Genomic DNA, 21716 nt, shown 5'->3' on the forward strand with positions numbered 1-21716 from the left:
GTACCTCAGCCTCTGCACGCTTGCGAAGCACCATCTCCTCCCGAAGATGACCCTCCTCAAACTCCGCCCGCTTTTGGGCCTCTTCCAAGGCCTGGCGATGGCCCTCAACCTCGTCACGGGCCATAGCAAAAGCCTAGCGCCCTCCACCTCCCAGCGCCCTCGTTAAAATTACTTGCTACAAGGCACCACAGAAGAGGGAAAAAGATAGAATGAGCTACTCAGGACCCAACACCGGACACGGTAAATCATAACTAATACTACCGACCTGAAGGGCCGTCACTACCAGCCGCACCTCCAGCTCCTCTAGAGGACGCTGGGCCAATGATTGCTCGACCTCTCCACTCTGGAGAAGAGAGGAGGCCGCAGCGAAGGACCTTGATGCCTTTGGGCGCAGCACGATGTCGTCCGGCATCAAGACCTTGAGGCCAGGGCTCCCCTCAACCACTCAAAAGGAATCCTCGGCGGAGGGCACGGTGCCTCTAGCACCAGCTGCCAAGGGCAGGTCACCAACTGGCTCAGGGCCCTATATAAACGAAGCCATGTCCCCTGGGACGGCCTTCGGAGACCCCTCCGGAGGAGTCCCCGATCCCTGTTGGGCCTCCGGGGCCTCGGGGGGTGGAGTCAAGGACGCATCCACCTCGAGGGTCGCTACAAAAAAGGAAACACAAATCAAGATCCCGGTGCACGACCAAAACAGGATATGGCTAACGAAGAAAATCACACCTAGTTCCTCCGAACCTCTTACAGCAGGGCCCGTAACATCCTCAACGTCCAAGCCGATGAGGCCGAAGTCATAGTCCACGGAGGCCACGCCTCTCCATTGGCTCTGGCCGTGACCCGTAATATCCGGGGAGGCCTGGCCCATCCCCCGGTCATCGCTGCCACCCTGGTCCTCGTATCCGGACTGGTCGCACATGCTCCCAACCTGCCTCAGGCGCTTCTTGCGAACCAGGGGCACCTCCGACGACTCGACCGTTGAACCAGTATGCGAGCCTCTGGAGGCGGAAGGCCGCCGGGCCTGGAGTGTTCTCGCACGGATTAGGGAGGCTGCACGCGCTTGTTTTCCAGCAGCCCTAGGCTCTGGAGGATCCCACCATGCCGAAGCTCCCACGCCGAGGTAAAACCAGACACTATTGTATCGCTCCCAGCTCCGAGCTAGGGCCACCCGCCGCTCCTGCTCCAGGAGAGTAGGGAGCCCAGGATCACATCCGCAATCTCTGCCGCGCGCTCCAGCGGGAGGCACCTCTCTGGAAGAAAAAAAACAGCTCGCATCGGCAGATCAAAAAACCAAACTACAAGGGGAACTCACCAGCACTAACAGGCGGGACAGAGTACACCTTCGGCCACTCTTCCGCATGTTGCTCAAAGACGCATTTCCAGCCCATTTGAAGGGGCCGAATGCGCAACATGGTGAACTCCTCCATGAGGTCACACATGCTCATCTTTTCGACCACCCTCCAGAGAAGGGCCAGTCGTGAGGCGAACTAGTCATCCGTAATCCCCATCTGGCTCCGGAACATACGCAATATCCTGGTTCATGAAGCGAAGGGACGATACAAGACCGACGTTGTAGTAGAACCACCGCTACAACCAGCCGGTATACCATCGACATTAATGGCCTTCATTGGGAAGGCATCGCGATACTGCAGCCGTATCTGGAAGTTGACACTCCCAAAGCTAAGGGGTCTCTTCGTCCCCTTGACCCTGATCAGCTTCGACTGGCAGCTAGCAAAGTGGAGGGCCGCAAAGAAATCAGCCCTCCCTTCGCACCCCTCTGCCTGCATGGCCCACTCAAAGGTGGCCAGGCGGGCAATGGCATTGGTGTGAAGCTGCAGAAGCTCCACATAGAAGTGGAGGAGCACCTCCTCGAGCAGCGGCACCGAGGGAAAACCCAGGCCCGCCTCAAAGAAAGCCTCAAACAACACGACCTCATGGGCCAGAGGCTTCGGGACCTCCTCACCCAGCGGAGGCCGAGCGACAGCTCTGGAGGAATCTTCCACTCCCTAACCATCCGGTCGAGCTCCTCGTCACCAATGATAGACGCCCCCAGCACGGTGGTTTGCTGGGAGTGACTTTTGCTGGCACGGCGGTGCTCCACTCCTGGCGGCGGCCCCATCAGCTATAGGAAAGCCGATGCCACCTGAGGGTCCCCCGCCGCGGCTACTCCGGTAATCTCCCTCGCCGCCCAAGTTTCGGCTTCAGTCAAGGTACTCAAGCCAGCTATACGAACCACAAGAGGATGGTGAAAGGCACTGGATTACGAGAGAGAGAGGAGCAGGGATCAAAGGACGACTCGCGCAAAGCAAGAGACACTGAAGACAAAGGCAGATGACAACTAGGAGTTGGCGAAAAGGTCACTCTGGGCAATCCCCCCTTCTACAAATAGGGAGCAACTTGCCCCCCTAGGCGGCAGGCACACGCGTAGTCCTTTCGCCTGCCAAGCCGAAATTATGGGGGAGGAAAACTTACCCCCTTGACCCCCCAACGACAAGACGACACGCGTCTCATGCCCGCTTGACAGGGCAGGACCACACCTTTCCCCAGGGCGCATTCAATGCCCCCTGTCCTACCTCTCGAAGGCTCAGTCTCCCAAAGGCTCGGTCTCCCGAAGCCTTGGCCTCCCGAAGCCCCAGCCTTCTAAAGTCCCGTCTCCCGAAGGCTCAGCCTCCCAAAGACTCGGTCTCCCGAGGTCTCGACCTCCCGAAGCCCCAGCCTTCCGGAGTCCTACCTCTCGGAGGCTCAGCCTCCCAAAGGCTCGGTCTCCCGAGGCCTCGGCCTCCCGCTACCCGAGCCAGCTTCCCGGAGGCTACTAGGTGAGTCATCAGGCCTCAGGAAAGATCTGTTAAAAGGGAAGCGCCAGTCGTACTTTGCCTACTAGGATGATCGGCATTAAATACCTAGACTAGCGGACACCGCTCTAACACCCCGGCATGATGGAGGCTGTACTGACACCCCTAACAGTGCGGTGTCAGGCCGCAGTTGGTGACCGGATTGCCCCCTTCAGGGGGCAGGCACCACGATAATTACCACAGTGGATATTTATTTCCCCGATAGGGTAGAAGATAGTTATTCGGGAAAAAGCCCAATAATTCGGTCAAATCCCGAATATTTGTACATTATGATAACTTGTACGCCAAGCTATGCACGGCTCTATAAATAGGAGGCCATGGTCCTCTGGGCAGGGAATGGGCAAAACAGCAAAAAAGACACAAAGGTGAAAACACACCAAGTCACGCTGTGATACTCCTCCCAGAGCGATCCATTTTTTCTACCATCAATACATTCGTGTTGTTCCTTCCTCTTAAACTTCGTCTCCAAGCTTGAGTCTCCTCCTTAGAAGAAACTCTCGCCGTACTTGCTAAGGCAAGGTGAACTCTTGCTCCAACACTCAGTACTCTCCAATCTAGATTCTAGCTTCTTGATGCGCTTGTCTTTCATCTCAACATCCTTTGCAAGCAAAAGACAACTCTTACAAGCGCCCAAGAGAGTAGACCAAGATTCCTCCTCAAGAAGCTTCTTCTCAGCAGTTTCAAGCCGACCGATGACTTAAGCATGCAAAGTCTAAAGCTCGACAAGCTCACTCATGACAACAAGGAAACTATCACACTCCTCTTCCTTTGCCCTAGACTTAAGAAATTCAAGTTTAGATAAAGAACATTATAACCTAGACTAGAGTTCCTTAACCTCACGAACCACTTTCTTAAGTAATCTATCCTGACTAACAAGAGCATCATTCACGGTATCAACCTGAATAGAAAGCTGGTCGTAGGAAGACAATACCTCAAAAGGATCAAGCTCAGGGTCGCTGTCATTATCGCCGGCCATGAAGCAAAGATCGGTGAAGTCCTTGTTCTTCCTCTTGTTCTTCACGAGCTACTCCTCCTCCTCTGAACTCTCGCCCTCATTTAAGGAAGTGTCTACGTCGCTGAGCGCCATCACAAAAGCTCGAGATGCCACCTTGGCCACTTTCTTATCCATCTTGTTGCGGTTCTTGAAGAAGGGCTTCTTGTTCTTCTTGTACTTGTCATGGTCATGGTTGTAGTCTTAGTTCTTCTTGAGCTTGGGGGCAGTCCGCCTTGAAATGAGTGGTATCACCACACTCATAATTAGCACAAGAACCACCTCTCCTCCAGTCTCTTTTGTTGTTGTAGAAGTGGGTGAACTTCTTCACTATCAAAGCCAAATTATCATCAGCATGTGTCCACCTGCTCCTCTGTGATAGAAACCAAGGAACACAAAGCAAAACCACTAGGTGAAGGATTAGCACAAGAAAAGCCAACTCCAGCCTACCACCACTAGGTCCTGAAACCAACACCATGTTTTGAGATAGGAGGTTTTCTAGGCCTATCCTAGTTACCTTGGCTATCTCGGTGGATTTGAGCTTGCTAAAAAGTTTATCATAAGTCAATGTGTCATAACTGGATGACTCATCAATGCTCAAGATCTTCACTTCTCATATGCTATGGTAAAGAGCATAGAGAAGCATGATCACCCTCTCATGGTCAGAGTAAGACAAAACTCCAGTTGATCTAAGATTGCTAACCATCCCATCACATTGAGCAAACATGGCATCCAAAGACACTCCAGGGGTCTGCATGGACATCTGATATTCTTGATTATACGTGCTTTGGTGCCGGGCCTTGATTTGATTAGTGCCTTCATGAAAGACACTAAGAGTATTCCAAATCTCACGAGCACTATAGAGGTCTTGAACTCTATCAAACTCATTACAACTCAGACTAGTGAACAATATATTTCTTGCCTTTTTGTTGGCTTCATATTGTTCAATTTGAGCCTGAGTAGTGAGAGCGACATGAATCTCATAGTTGGAGTCTAAAACCTCCCATATTGCACTTTCTTGGCTTAGGAGATAAGCCTCCATGCGCATCTTCTAATAAGAAAACTCACGACCTTCAAAGAGCAGGATCTTCCTATGCCTCGCTATTGTCACCTACGGATCACAAAATCGGTAAAGGTCAACAAGTGATAAAACCAGCTTTGATACCAATTGTAGGACTGAGAATGATGACTAGAGGGGGGTGAATAAACACCTCACAAATTTCTTGATGGTCTTCTCCTATTTTGGTCACCAACGCGCGTCAAAACTAAGAGTGGAAGCAAAACCAGAGAGAAACAAGTTGCTATGAAAATTTTCCAAGAAAAATATGGCTCTCATGGATGTACATGAATCCTAGGTTCTATTGAAACTCATTTCATAGGTCATCACCACAAAAGATAACAACTTAAAGGAAGAAATTGTTGATCCAACAGAAAGGTCACTGGAAGAAGAAATTTTCCAAGTGGATGATCCAGAGGCAAGGGAATTCAAAACCAATTCTGAATGTAAATTTTATGCCTCTAGCAATAAGAAGAATCACTTCACAAGATGGAAAATTTTCAGCCCAAAAACCAAAAGGAAAGTAACAACCAAAGAGGAAAAACTCGCAACAAGACAAGGGAGCCAATAGAAGGAAACTAGAAGGAGATGAATACAAGCATCGGAGGAAACATGCACTTCATTTCTTGCAAAGGTTAGCCCTTTTTTAGGTAGATTATAAAGTATTTTTCTCACAAAAAACTCTCACCTATTACAAGGGATAAGCCTTCCTTTCTCCTTTCCTCTAAAACCCTAACATACAAACTCAAGTGGCTGGCTCAAGCCTCTCATATAGCCCTGCTTCTCTATTTATAAGCCTAGGAAGGTTCCTTGACTCTTAAGTTTCCTTGCTCCCAAAATACCCCTCACTTCTAATGCACTTCTACCTACAACCGGGGTATTTCGGTTCATGTTCTCCTCCATTCATCGCACAACCGTGGCGCCTTCATGACTTAGCTTCGCCTCGACACAAGCTTCGTGATGATGCTACATGCACTCCATCCTTCCACGGTTTTGATGCCAAACCGCGAAACCGCCTCACACACTTGTCAAAGCATGACTCACTTCCACTTGCTTTCACCTCAAGCAAGCATCCCGGTGCCAACCTATGTACTCCGTATTTTGATTCTAACCGCCGGTAAGTCTTTCCCACTCCCGATCCCTCAGGCTGCCTTGTCACTTGCATCGGCATCCTCTTCGCTTAACTTTGTCAACACGACATCTTCATCCATCTTCTCCTGTTTTGCTTGACCTTCATGTGCATAGCTAGAATCGCCCTTGACTCCGCCCGACCTCCTTGATCGTCCAGCACCAATGAAAGTGCATCTAGGCACTTAAGTGGGTTTTGGTGCTAATGACAAAACAATTGATGAACTAATGAGTTTTATTGAAGTATGGACATGTGTAATTCGATCAAGCAAGAATTTGACGCATAGTGATTCCCCCAAAAGGAAAAAGGAAAAAGGAATATGGATCTTATAGTTCTAAATTAATTTATCTTTTGAAATTGAGTTTAGGATGTCATACTATTAAGGGGGATACGAAATTTACTTGTTTGCGTAGAGATAAGTGCTCAAAAGATCTAACAAATCTATGAGAGACACATCGATCATAACACTTGCACCTAAGTTAGCTCTAATGTTTCCAAAATGTGCAAATGCGGAGTGTCCGCACTTTGTCGATAGTTCACACTTCTGCAGAGTTTGGGTTAACTAAGGGTGTGCAGAAGGTCTGCACATTTGCGGAGTATCCGCACTTTTACGGAGTGTCCGTATTTTTATAGGTGTAATGGCTAGTTTTTTAGTGTGAAGTATTTATACCCCACACCCTCTCTCTCCAACTGAACCAGCTCGTTCATTTCGACCTAACCTGAGACAAGCAACTCAAGATCATTCAAAGCTCCCCTCTTCACTTTCCTTTTTGATTCAAGGTGAAATCTTGTATAGGATTGAGTGAGAGCAAGGAGAAGTGCTAGTAAGATTCAAATCCACCTAGATGGCTAGGTGTTGCCCGTTGAGCTCCCAATCTTGTGGTGAGCCCCAGGAAGTTTGTATCACCCATGCAAATTTGAGTAAGCAATCCTAGCTCGATCTTTATGATCACTTGGGTGAGGAAAGGGTTGAAAGAAACCCGGATCTTTGTGAGCACCTCAATGGAGACATAGGCAATTCTTTGTGGAGTGGCCAAACTTCGCTGAACAAATCTTTGTGTCTCATTTGTCAATCTATTGTAATTCGTTTCATATTCTTGTTCTCGTTGATTTTTACGATTTCAACCTAATCTATCTCTTTGAGGTTTGAGGCTGCAAGTACCTAGAGAAATAGGTTTGAACACATCCTCTGGTGCTTGGTAATTCGTGGATTTGATCCGTGTTGCTATTGCATAAGCATCAATTTGAGTTCGCCTTGAAATATCTGGAGTATCCGCAGATTTTTATGGAACCTCCATATATTTGTGGAAGTTTTGGAAAAATCTCTGGAGAGTCCGCACTTTGCTAATCCGCTACGTTTAGTTTGTAAAATTTTCAGGTTCCGCATATGCACCCCTCCCTCTAGGCGATATTAGATCATTTTCAATTAATATTAGAGCCTAATCTCCTACAAGGCTTCACCGCTTGGAGATGTCAACATCCAGGGAGAAAAGTCCAAAGAGTCCAAAGGATGATGCACCGAGCAATGACAAGGGCAAGGGAGTTGTAATTGAATTTAATTGTGATAAGTTGAATGCATCTAACTCTTATATCTCTGTGCCATCCGGGTGTGTGCCATACTTTGATTGCATGCACTATGCCGCTTGGAGGCACAAAATGAAATAGGTTTTGAGCTACTGGATGAAGACAAAGAGCTCACTTCTGAACAAGAGCAAAACCTTCACTGCAATGCACAAGCCACAAGCGTATTGCTTGGTGCCTTGAGCCCTGAAGAGTTGAACAAGGTGGACGGGCTTGAAGAGGCCAAAGTGATATGTGACACACTCCAAGTTGCTCATGAAGACACCACAAGTGTGAGAGAATCAAAGATAGAGTTGCTTGAAGGGAAATTGGGAAGATTTGTGATGGAGGATAATGAAACCCCTCAAGAAATGTATGACTGCATGATGGTGCAAGTGAACAAGATTAGAGGGCTTGGAAGTGAAGAACTAGATGACCACAAGGTGATGAGAAGACTGCTAAGAGCCTTCGCACCAAGGAACCTCACCTTGGTAACACTCATCCGTGAGAGAAGGGATTACAAGAGACTCACACCTAGTGATGTGCTTGAAAAATTTCTTGCTTATGAGATCATGGAGGAGGAAGCAAATGAAGTCAAGACCCTTGTGAAGTAAAGTTCAACCTCCAAGAATAAAGAAATAGCATTGAAGACGAGCAAGAGCAAGCAAGATGAAGAATTGATCTCAAGTGAAGAAGAGAGCTCCAATGATGAAGAAGTTTCTTTCTTTGTAAGGAAGTTCAAAAAATTCATGAAGAATGACGGCTATAGCAAGTACAAGAGAGACAAGTCAAAAAAAGATCATCCAATAGAGCTTGCTATGAGTGTGACAAAGTTGGCCACTTCATCACCGAATGTCTGAAAAGGAAGAAGAACAAAGACAATAAAGAAAAGAAGAACAAGCCTTAGAAAAAGGACAAGTACAAGGTTCACAAGAAGATCTATTCAGGTCAAGCTCACATCGGCAAGGAGTGGGACTCCGACTCTGACTCCGATGATGAAGGGGTCACTACTATTGCCATCCGCTCCTCTACATCAACAAAGTCACTCTTTATTCACATGAGCGACGACGACAATACTCCCAAGTGTCTCATGACAAAAGGGCGCAAGGCATACTCCTCCGATGGATCAAGTTGGGTGCTTGATAGTGGATGCACCAATTATATGACCAGAGAGAAGAGTATGTTCTCATTATTTGAAGAAAATAGAGGATCACATGAGAACATTGTATTTGGAGATTATGGAAAAGGAGACATAATTTGTTTAGGTAAAATTACTATCTCAAATGATCATTCTATCTCAAACATCTTGTTGGTCGAATCCCTTAGCTATAATTTGTTGTATGTATCACAACTTTGTGAAATGGGCTATAATTGTCTTTTTACTAATAAGAGCGTGACCGTCTCTAGAAGGGAAGACTCCTCAATAGTTTTCACCAGTCATTTAAAGGGCAAGCTTTATCTTGTTGATTTTTCAACGGATAAAGTGAGACCTAAGACTTGTTTGATTGCTAAGTCTAGCATGGGATTACTATGGCACCACCAACTAACCCATGTTGGCATGAGGAATTTATCTAAACTTCTAAAGGGTGAGCACGTCCTAGGACTAAAAAATATTTCTTTTGAGAAAGATAGAATTTGTAGTACATGTCAAGCGGTAAAACAAGTTAGAGCTCCTCACCCTACCAAGAATATGATGATGACCACTAGACTATTGGAACTTCTTCACATGAATTTATTTGGATCAATCGCCTACATAAGCACTGGCGGTAACAAGTATGGCTTAGTTATTATTGATGATTTTTCTCATTTCACTTGGGTGTTCTTTTTGCATGATAAGAGTGAAACACAAGTCATATTCAAAAAATTTGTGAGAAGATCCCAAAATGAATTTGATGTGAAAATCAAAAGGGTGAGAAGCAACAATGAAAGTGAATTCAAGAATACACAAGTTGAAGAGTTTCTTGATGAATAAGGAATAAAGCATGAATTCACGACACCTTACTCCCCTCAACAAAATGGGGTTTTTGAGAGGAAGAATAGGACTCTCATAGAGTCGGCAAGAACCATACTTGATGAGTATAAGACATCAGATCAATTTTGGGTGGAGGCTATCAACATCGCATGCCATGCCATCAACTGGTTATATCTCCACAAGATCTTGAAAAAGACCGCATACGAGCTTCTAACTGGTAACAAGCTAAATGTATCTTATTTTAGAATTTTTAGTAGTAAGTGTTTTATTCTAAACAAAAAACCCTAAAATTCTAAATTTGCATCAAAGGTTGATGAAGGCTTTTTACTTGGATATGGATCAAATGCCTATGCATACCATGTTTTCAATAAAACCACCGGTTGTGTTGAAATTACCGTGATGTGACATTTGATGAAACTAATGGCTCTCAAGTGGAGCAAGTTGATCTAAATGTTGTAGGTAATGAAGAACCTCCTTGTGAAGCAATCAAGAAGCTAGCCATTGGTGAAGTAAGGCCCAAGGAAGCTTAATATCAAAAGGAGGCTGAAGAAAATGGTGAAATACCTTCAACTATGGCAAAATGCGGAGGTTCCACAAGATTATACGGAGGCTCCAAACAAATCTGTGGAGAGTCCACAGAAATGTGCGGAGAGTCCGCACATTGCCAGAAAAGTGGAAAGACAAATGTAAATGTACAAGATCGAGGTCTAGATCAAGTTCACGATGACTTAAATAACTTCTTTGATGATGAAGAATGAGACATTAAAGCTCAATCTCAAGTGTCACATCCAAGAGTTCACCAAAACATCCAAAGAGATCACCCGATTAATAACATTCTTGGTGATATGCAGAAGGGGGTAACTACTCATTCAAGAATTACAAATTTTTATAAATATTACTCTTTTGTTTCTTCTTTGGAACCTTTGGAGGTACAAGACTCACTTGGAGATTTGGATTGGGTGATGGCCATATAAGAAGAATTAAACAAATTCAAAATAAATGAAATATAGTCCCTAGTGGAAAGACCCAAGCAAAATGTTATAGGAATTAAGTGGGTCTTCCGTAACAAGCAAGATGAAAATGGGATCGTGACAAGGAATAAGAGATGGTTGGTTGCTCAATGCTTCACACAAATAGAAGGTTTGGATTTTAGTGAGACTTATGCTCTTGTAGCTAGGCTTGAGTCAATTCGTATATTACTTGCCTATGCCACTCACCATGATTTCAAGCTATAGCAAATGGATGTGAAAAGCGTTTTTCTAAATGGGCCAATCTCTGAATTGGTGTATATGGAGCAACCACCCAGATTTGAAGATCACAAGTATCCTAATCATGTATATAAACTCCATAAGACACTCTATGGGCTTAAACAAGCACCTAGAGTATAGTATGAATGCCTTAGAGACTTTCTCATAAAAAAGAGCTTTGAAAATAGGCAAGGCCAATTTCACTCTCTTTACTAAGAATGTTGATAATGATTCATTTGTTTGTCAAGTTTATGTTAATGACATTATATTTTCTATTAATAAAAAGTTTTGTGAAGAATTTAGTAAGATTATGACAAAGAGGTTTGAGATGTCAATGATGGGGGAATTAAAGTTCTTCCTAGGATTTCAAATCAAGCAACTCAATGAAGGAACATTCATGTGTCAAACCAAGTGCATCAAGGATATGCTCAAGAAATTTGACATGGAGAATGCCAAGCCAATCAAAACCCCCATGCAAGAAAATGGACATCTCGATCTCAATGAAGAAGGCAAGGCCGTGGATCAAAAGGTATATCGATCTATGATTGGATCTTTACTTTACCTTTGTGCATCTAGACCTGATATAATGCTTAGTGTGTGCATGTGTGCTAGATTTCAAGCCGTTCCAAAATAGTGTCATTTAATGACTGTTAAGAGGATTCTTAGATATTTGTTTCATACCCCTTACCTTTTCTTATGGTATCCTAAAGGTTTAACCTTTGACCTTATCAGCTATTCGGATTTCGATTATGCCAGTTGCAAAGTGGATAGGAAGAGTATCTCAGGGACTTGCCAATTCTTGGGTAGGTCCTTGGTCTCTTGGTCCTCAAAGAAACAAAATTCCGTAGCCCTATCTACCACCGAGGCCGAGTATGTTGCATTGGGTGCTTGTCGTGCTCAACTACTTTGGATGAAGCAAACCTTGAGACTATGGCTATAACATGACCAAAGTTTCACTTTTGTGTGACAATGAGAGTTCCATAAAAATAGCCAACAATCTTGTGCAATACTCAAGAACCAAACATATAGACAGCCGACACTATTTCTTGAGAGACCACTCAACCATAGAAGATATCGATATTCGTCATGTGAGAACCAAAAATAATTAGCCGATATCCTCACCAAGCCACTAGATGAGCAAAAGTTTTGTGAATTGAGAAGTGAACTAAATATCCTAGATTTTCGCAATGTGGCTTGACTTATTGCATACAATTGATTGTTGTAGATTTCTAGCTTTTTGGATAGAAATTTTCTAAAAGAGAGGCTTAGAGTTGTATGTTTTTAATAAAATTTGGATCTTTGGTCTTTGATCACGTCATGTCACTTGTTGTTATAGTTTTGATTGGTTGATTGCTGGCTAATCACAAGTGATATGATCTCTCATGTCAATCGAAACACATCTCTTTCATTTTCTCCTCATAATCTATCTCGAATCTTTCTTTTCCCACCTGTTGGACGAAGTTAAGAGTTCGCAAAATTCTACGAAGAGTTTGCATATTTGTGGAGACTCCACATAATTCTACAGAGACTCCATAATTTGACAGTTTTTTTTACTCCTTTTAATCGACCCGTTGTGTTAAAACTTCTCTATCTCCAACAGTCATTAAGTATTTTTCACCTCCACCTCTCTCTCTCTCTCTCTCTCTCTCTTGAGTTGTCACCCTCTCTCTCTCAAGTTCTTCCACTCAAATCTCAATCTCTTGTGATTTGGAGGCCTAATCTTCGGAGACTCCATATCTGCATCAAGACCAGCCCTTCGAGTGTGGATTTTCCATGAAGTTTAGCGAATCGACCCCAAGTTCACCTCTCTTCTCTCTCGAGGTATAAAACAAGTTTTTGTCCGATCTCTTCATTGAATGCCCTAGAGCGATATTCCTTTAGTAGATATCCTCCTTAGGTGTCTTTGATTCCATATCTCTAGTGGCATTTGCATCCCTTAGCAAAATCTTTCGAAATCACGATTTAGGTTTTGGTCTACGATCTACGGAGAGTCCGCATATTTGCTGAGGCTCAACAGTCTATAGAACAAGGTCTAAACCATGATATCATTATTGAATCTTGTCCCAACCTCTTTCATAGCTTATACGGCCTCTTTATCTTTCAGTGGTGATGGAGCATCCAGATCCAAGGAATCCACTCGTGGTATTTTATGTGACTAGCGATCGTGTCTATATAATAATATAGAGGGCTGGTGTGGATAGAAAAATATATAATTAGATTTTTTTAGCTCTAAAATCTTAGTACAAATGGTTCTAATAATGAGCCAGATAGTTCAAAAATTGTATGTACAAATTTGATTTGTACGTACTCTTTTCCACAGACGATTAAAATAGTGTTCTGTACGGAGCTTCCCGTCTGTACAGATCAGTTTTCTACGAGTGGTTGGTTGTGTTTGAGAATAGAGATGTGCTGGTCCACTGTGACAGTGTATGAGAACCGTTCAAGTCTTATTTGAATTAATTAATTGGCCGATCGTTTAATAAAATAAGAGGTAGCACATGTCCGTCTCTCGACGTGTCTCGTGCTAACCCACATCTCAAAACCCACAATCGCCACCCCAATTAATTAACATGAATCTAATCCTGATAGTCTCAGTATGTATTTTATACTCAAGATCATAACACACAAATTCACAACAAGCTTCATCATAACCAACCAAAATAAAGTGCAAGTAATTTAAATAGATTATAAGTCTTTAAACTATTACAAGTCTAGCGATTTAAAAGCGCTACATGCTGAAAGTAAAGAGGAGAGGCAAAGCAAAAGCTCGGGCTCTCAACGTAACCTCTATCAACGCCAAAACTAGCAAAATACAACCCATTCATGCTCTAGCAATTGATCATTTCTACGCTGCGGAATTACAACTAAAATGCAAAAGAGGATAGTGCCATTTGATCTAAGGCATCACTGAATAATCTCAAGTAGTACATGACTACTCTTACCCTTCGCCAGCATCGCGGTCACGAAATAGCCATAAACAAGTTCTTCCTCACCTGCAAACATTTAAGAATAGCACCATAAGTACGAAGTACTCGCAAGATTTACACATAGGATATATATATATTCTCGACTCAAAGTATCTTCGAAGTTACAATAGGACAGTAACAGAAATAAGTGACATTTTCAATCAGTTGTTTCAGTTCACAAGCGCTAAGGATGCAAGAATATGGTTATGTTGTTTCCAAATTACTATTATGTGTTCAATATCAATCTTTTGTAGAAGTGATTCGATAATGTTTCTCCAATCTCCGTACATATGCTAGCGTGCTGGAGATGTATTTCCTCAAAGGTCAGATGGTTCTGTGCCAATCATTACTCCTCCACAGACTCAGCCTCTACAAAACTATCCTCCATCTTTACGTGTTTACCAGCAAGAGGCACCTGAATCCTCAGTGCTGGATTTCCCTGCATTAAGGTAGCGGTTTTTTAAACTTTAATTATGCAATTGACATGTTTAACTGCTGAAATCAAGTAAAACAAAATTAAAACATGATGCCAAGTGTTTTATCTAATTTAGCTTGTGCAACTACGATTACTCTGCTTTAGCATGTTGTATAGTTTCTTTTCCATGATTTTTTCTGACAGCTGTAAGAAAATAAGAAAAGGGCAAACACCCTAAATTATATTCCCTCATGTACAGTTTTCGTTGAAGATATTGATAATTTTATGAAGTGTTTTCTTTCTGGTGATCAGATTTTGGTTTCCTCATATTTTTCATCTTATGGTTTCTCAGCTTGATATTTCTTGTGGTTCTTCAGTGTAGTGTTTGTTTTATATTTTTTCTGTCATTTTTTGGATATTTGTATACTTTTTTGTTGTGAAACCTGTGCTTCACTGCTTCTATGTACAAGTTCGGAACTGATCGCAGTTGTTTCACCAGCCTGACAGATTTTCTTTTTAAGGACAGCCTGACAGAAATTCAGAATGCACGTGGCATCATGGATGTTCTTTCAGAGATGTTGAATGTTTTGGATCCTGGTAACAGAGAGGTACTTCCTTGATGCACCTGGAGCTATTTTGTCCTCAGAAGCTTACTAATTTAGATCAAGTTTATGTTTGAGAATTGGATATTTTAGATGTCCCAATTAAGAAACAGCTGGGGACCATTTTCATCAGTTCACAATATTTTCAATTCAAATCAACCTATTTGCAGTTCTTGATTTCTAAATTATACTGAATATGCAGGGACTTAGGCAGGAGGTGATTGTTGACCTTGTGGATCAATGCCGTTCTTACAAGCAGAGAGTGGTACAGCTTGTCAACAGTGCCTCGTAAGTTTCTTTCATGACTCTTGCCAGTTTTAAGACGGTTTAAAAAAAAATCAGGTTGAGCATATAGTGGTAGTTTGTCATCTTTGCTGCTGACATATGGTGCAGCGCTACACTGAATATGGCGTGAATAAGTGACATTTCTGTTTCCAAGTAATGAGTCACATTCTTTTATTGTAACTGTGCAGCCCAATGTCCAATTTGCTTTAGTTGAGTTATGCGTTGATGCCATGTTTGAACAGGGATGAGGAGTTGCTCAACCAGGGTCTTTCTTTGAATGATGATACGCAGCTTGTTCTAGCAAAACATGATGCTATTGCTGCAGGTATAGCAGTTCAGGTCGAAAAGCCAAAATTTCTCCAGGCTCAAATTGAGAGTTCTCCGACAAGAAAGCAAGAGACTGCGAAAGAACCCGTTCAGAGGTTGAAACATTATATTAAACATTTTGTTTAAATCATTCAAAAATATTCTACTAGATATATGATACACGTGTATAAGGATTGTCGTGAGCTCTTAGAAACGGAATCGGATCCTCTGACTTCACCAACGGGTGAAGTCAGTGACTTCAAACCTCTGTGTACCGTTGGATCATGGATGGATGACCAGATGTACTGCTACAGTATAATGAGAACAGTAAAATCGATACAGTAAATTAACGGAATTGTTACTATAGTGCTTTTGATACGGTAATTGACGTCAGTGAACTGTTCATCTACTCACAATTTACTGTTCCCTCGTGACTTCGTACCTAACTTCAATTCACTGTTCCCTCGTGACTTCGTACCTAACTTCAATTCACTGTTCCCTCGTGACTTCGTACCTCTAAAGTTAGGAGATCCGGATCCCTTAGAAATAGGGTTCATGAAACTATTTACCAAGCATAACCAGAACTAGGGCAGTTAGTGCTTTCAGGATTTTTGCTTGATAGTATTTGGGGCAAAAAAAATTCGTTCAAGTTATTAAAATCGTGATATCTCGAATGTATCTAACAAGCACTAATACACTCATTCCACTTGAAATGACATTAGGGCATAAATCGTCCACATAACAAAATCTTGATGTAGATAATTTCTAAGAACTGGCGGGAACCGGCAGGTTCCCACTTACCACAGGTTTCTGAAACTTGCTTGTAACTGAATGTGAAATTAGTTTGGTAGTTCGACTCTCCACTAATCCAACAACTGTAAATCACCTGGGCTCCGGTTTCCCTAACTTATTACTTTCGCTTTCTATATATTTCAGGTCTTCAGCAAATACAAGTGCCAACAACCAGTCTCCCTTTGAGATTTTAGCACTTCCTACGCCTCCGTCATCCAATAGTTCAAAAGCTGCCGCAGCACCAACTCCTACCATCGACCTCCTTAGTGGAGACGATTATATCAAATCCGAACCTGCAAACTCCCTGGCGATTGTTCCTGTCACTGAATATTCAGCTTCAGACCAGAATGTCTTAGCCTTTGCAGATATGTTTCAACAAACTACTGCTAACAATAGCAGCCATAACCTTGCAAACTCTTCTACTTCGTGGACTTCAAATTCTACGTTCCCTGCATCACAAACATATCCCGCTCCAGTGAAACCTGTTCGGCCTCAGCATCCAACTGCTTATTACAATGGGGCTACATCCAATGCTATCGTACCTTATGATCAACAATCTCAATTGCACTCTACAGGTTCATGGAATGGGCAGCCTACTTATGGAACGAGTTCCCAAAAGCAGGCCCTAAATCACGGTACTATACTTCTTTCCCAGTGCTTGCTAGGTCTATAGTAGTATCCCTGTGTCCAATGGCGGAGCTTGGACCCAAATTCAGGAGGACCAATGAAGCTAAATGGGCTCCAACTGAATCACAGGAGGGGTCAAATCAATGAATATGAGAGATTGAGCTCAAAATACACTACAAATATATGAAATTATTGAATTGAGAGAAAAATACACTATAAAATACATAAAATTTGTTGGGACAGGGGAGGCCACGGCCCCCCTTAGCCACAACTATCCTCCACCCCTGCCTGTGTCTATTTATCATAAATTTAGTAAACATTGATCACTATATCCTTAGTTAATGAGCATATATTTATTAAAACACTGCTCTTCAATAAAGTGCAAGCTAGGTGCAAAACCTTTTCACAATAAACAAGACCACGTTGTTGTTTCTTCTCGGGTTAGTTTTGTATTTGCTGTGACTACAATAGTGTTACTTATGGACCTTGTTGTAACCATGAACCACCCTCCCCATGTGGGGCTAATGCTTTGTCAAATAGTTAGCTTGTCAACTTCATCCAAAAAGTTTGTCCACGCCACATCCATTTTAAGATAGCTCCAGCATGTGACAATTGCTTGTTAACAGGTACTGATCATCAAAATGAAGACCTTCCACCAGCACCATGGGAAATTCAGCGATCCAAATGAACCAAGGAATGGGCATGTATTCCCAAGCGATGTTTAGAGGAGAATTTTACAGAATGAACCAACCACAGCTGTATGGTGTTCAAATGTCTGGTTATGGATATGGCCAGCCATCAGGTGGCTACTGTATTCCAAACGCCGCATATTCATATGCTAGTGCAAACGAGCTTTCCCAGAGGATGAATGGCCTTTCAGTTGAAAACGGCAGTTCAAATGGAATGACGACAAATAAGCAAAGCAGGCCTGAGGATTCACTCTTCGGTGATCTTTTGAGTATCGCCAAAATGAAGCAGAACAAACCTGCAGCTGGTAAGGTTGGCGGCTTATAAGGACGAGCGATTAGATATATAATCTCCCCTTAGTTGCCATAATTCATAATTCTTTTGCCACTTTTTTGTGCAATGTTAGATGGCTTATCAGTGCATGTTCATTTTAGGTACGAATACATGTGGGAAAGTAGAGATTGTAATATTTGAGATGCTTGTGGTGATGACAGAAGGCAAATATGTTTATACGTAAATTCTTAAGTTCAGTAGAAACTATGTTGTCGTCAGTTCCTTATGTCCATACATTAGGCTAGCAGTAACAACGTGTTCCCAGCATCCCCGTCCAGTTTGCCCTCTTTATGAATTTTTAGTGCATGTTTTTTTTTCTCAAATATGCAGGAGAGATGCGTATCATTGTATTAAGAAGAGGAAAAAATACATGGGAAAGATTACAACAACCATTGCGAGAAACGCGCTGGCCAGTAGATGAATTAGTTTAGCTTAGTTTAGCCGATTGAAAGTTCAGACATGCGGAGTAAAAACCTCAACCACATTGCTTACACAGCGCACATTGCCGGGAGAGTCACAGGATGGATCCTTGAGCGTTATGCCAAGCTATGGTGATTGCAAGAAGTTTGGCGCCGGCCTAACACTAGTTTGTGATCTCTTCTTTGATTGAAACGATTAGAGCGTGTAACGGGAGTTGACGGTTGCTAAAGATGATCGCATTTCGCGATAGCCAAAGCCGCCAATAGATCAGGAGAACAAGCGAATCGAAGCCCCTTCGAAGGTCCGTTGCGAGGCGCTCCCGAAGTTCTGACCACCAAGCGAAGATGTTGGCCTCGGCCACCGGTGTCTGAACCCCGATAAGCTGCCACCAAACCTCTCTAGCTAGGGTGCAGTGAAGAAACAGGTGATCAGTGGACTTTGGAAGTTGCAGACAATGGGCGTAGGAGTCGTCGGCCTGCAAGCCCAGGCGCTTTCTACGCACCGCCATCCAGAGCCGATTATGGAGTCCGGGCCATGCAAAGAATTTGACCTTGGTCGGCGCCCAAGTTTTCCAAAGCAAGGTGGCTCCCTCGAGGTGGACTGATCCTTGAAACATGACAGCATATGCAGATTTGGTAGTGAAGGTTCCGGACGTCGTCCATTTCCATACCACACGATCGGAGGCAGAGGTCAAGACAATGGAATTGGTGTGCTGCCAAATATGCAGGAACTGGTAGAACACAGTCGCAGACAATGGCGCGGAAATGTCACGCACCCACCGCCTATTGAACAACGCCTCCTTCAGAGTCCGCCTGTTTGCAATTGAAACGGGGACACAGCAAGAAAGAGCGGGCGCTAGAGAAGAGATAGACTGTCCATTGATCCAGCTGTCGGACCAAAAAAGTATTGATTCGCCGGAGCCAACTTCGAACCTGGTAGAAGCTTGGAATAGCACAAGAGCTTCCTTCTCATGCTGTATTGGGAGCGCAGCCCAAGATTTGGAAGGGACCGAGCGTTGGTACCAAAGCCATTTGAGACGAAGAGCGATCCCAAATAAATGTAGGTCTTGAAAGCCAAGGCCCCCGAATTCCAGAGGCTGACAGACTTGTCTCCAGGAGAGGGAGGCAAGCCCCAAAGCCGACGAACTGTGGCCGCCCCAGAAGAAGGCCTTGCGAATCCTATCGATTTCGTTGATGACCCAAGAAGGAACCGCGATGGACAGAAGAGTGTGCAACAGAGTAGAAGAAAGGACCGACCGAACCAAAGTAGCATGGCCAGCCCTTGAGATCAGCTTGCCCTGCCAAGTCGGCAACTTAGCGGAGACTCGATCGACCAGAGGCTGCAGGTCACGACGGTGTAAGCGGCCAATAGACAGTGGGACACCGAGGTATTGAATGGGGACGGAACAATAACTGCAAGGAAGCAATTCGCTGATGAGATTGATCTCCTTTGCGGAACAGCAAATGGGCACCGCAACACTTTTGCTTAAGTTGGAACGCAAGCCAGAAGCCTTGCCAAAGAAATCGAGGATGACCAGATGCTCTAGAATGTCCCGTCGAGACGGCGACAGGAACACAACCGTGTCATCAGCGTATAAGGAGAGCGGTGAACGATCGAGGTGTGTCCTGTTGGCTGAATGATTCCTTCATTCCCTGCCAGAGTAATCAGGCGATCCAGAGTATCCATCACCAAGACGAAGAGAAAAGGGGAAAGGGAGTCCCCCTGTCGAAGACCCCTGGCATGAATAATTGTCGGACCCGGCATAGAGTTTAGGAGGATCTTTGTTGTCGAGGAGCCAAAAATCGCTGCAATCCAATCGCACCAGCGCGGACCAAAACCCCAGGCTCGTAAAACCTCTAAAAAGAAAGCCCAATTCATCGAATCGAAGGCTTTGGATATGTTGAGCTTGAGAAGGATCTTCGGATGTTTAATTCTGTGAAGAAACTTTGTTGTGGCATGAACAAGTTTGAAGCTATTGTGGATGGAGCAGCCGGCGATGAACACACTTTGACTGGCCGACACCATCGAGGACAACCGCGGAGCAAGACGAATGGCCATGGCTTTAGTAACAATTTTGTCAAAGCTGTGAATTAGGCTGATGGGGCGGAAGTCAGAGGCTGCTGTTGCGATGTCCTTCTTCGGCAACAGGGTGATGAAAGCACCATTGAGGCGATGGAGCCCCCGGCGGTCAACAGACCAGAACGCGTTGATTGCCTGAAGAAAGTCACACTTGATGATTGTCCAGGCGGCACGGTAGAAATCCATGTTGAATCCGTCAGGGCCAGGCGCCTTGTTAAGAGGCAAGGACTTGATCGCAACTTTAATCTCTTCAGCAAAGAAAGGAGAGTCTAGGGAGCCCAGGTCCAGGGGAGTAAGGCCGATCTGCGAGACATAGATGGAGACCTCCCTGTTAGGAAACTCCCCGAAGACCGAGTTGAAGTGCGTGAACAACTCCTCCTCCATATCCAGATGAGAGGAAACCTAACCCGTCGAAGAGGACAGCGAGGTTATGAGCTTCTTTCGAGCACGGGATTTAGCGAAAGAATGAAACAACCGGGAGTCCGCAGCCAGGCGATCCGTGCCCAACTCCTCGCGATGGTGCGTTCTAGGGATGGCAGGCCCAGGCAGATAAACTTAAGATACTTATGGAGATCGACCTCGGCCAGCGATAGCGACCTACAATCTGGCAGAGTCTAACCGCGCGATCACCTCCCAAGCAAGGAGAAGCTGCTCCTTAATGTTGCCAATACATTTGCTGTTCCAACGCGTAAGCTCTCTAGCCGCACACGATAGCAGTATGTGCAACCGAGTAAGCGGCGGTAAAACAACTTCATTCGGTTTAAGTGACCATCCCGACTCCACCGCCTGTAGGAACCCCGGCATTTTGATCCAGAAGGGTTCGAAATGAAAGTGTCGCCGGCTTTTAGAAGGAACGGAGGTTGAGAGAAGCAAAGGGTAGTGATCCGAACATTCGGAAGCCATTTTTAGTGCATGTTGTTGTCAGTTTTTTTTTTTCAGTTATTCTGTTATTGTTCGGTTGCTTCTACTAGGTCTGCTTTGTGCTGTCTGAGTAAAGGATTCATCTTGATTGTATTGTGTTTTTAAGGAGACCAATAATTTTTTTTATGATTCCTCACCTCGGAAAAGAAAATACTTGTTACGCTCTGTGTGATTCATCGTTGTGTTGAGTGTTGGTCTGATTGCAAGTTCCTGCATTATTCCGGTCATTTGTGAAGCCTTTTTTTTTTTCCTTTGCTTCTTCAAACGCATGGATGTGCCATGTTCCCAAAGAGCATTGTACGGTTTCTTCAGATTTTGGCTCACAGCCAGAGCCATGTGACTTCTTTGTTATGTTTTGAAGATTTAATATTTAAATTGTGCTCACTAGATGAATGAAAAAAAGGTACATTTTACAATCTTCAACTATGGTGTTTTTTACACACAGGAGTTCTTTCTGCTACCTCTACGTGTGGAATTC

The 21716-nt window shown here is 44.0% G+C and overlaps 1 protein-coding gene across 1 annotated transcript; it reads left to right on the forward strand.

The window, feature by feature from the left end:
* The first annotated feature begins 7930 nt into the window (after positions 1-7930).
* LOC133917820 (TOM1-like protein 8) lies at positions 7931-17812 on the forward strand. The gene is given in 7 exon segments (XM_062361661.1): positions 7931-8191; positions 14069-14220; positions 14713-14794; positions 14991-15076; positions 16316-16806; positions 17425-17472; positions 17475-17812. Coding segments are annotated over 7 exon segments (1458 nt in total).
* The last annotated feature ends 3904 nt before the right edge of the window (positions 17813-21716 follow it).

Source organism: Phragmites australis, chromosome 5 (genome assembly GCF_958298935.1).
Source record: "Phragmites australis chromosome 5, lpPhrAust1.1, whole genome shotgun sequence".
Lineage (NCBI taxonomy): Eukaryota > Viridiplantae > Streptophyta > Magnoliopsida > Poales > Poaceae > Phragmites > Phragmites australis.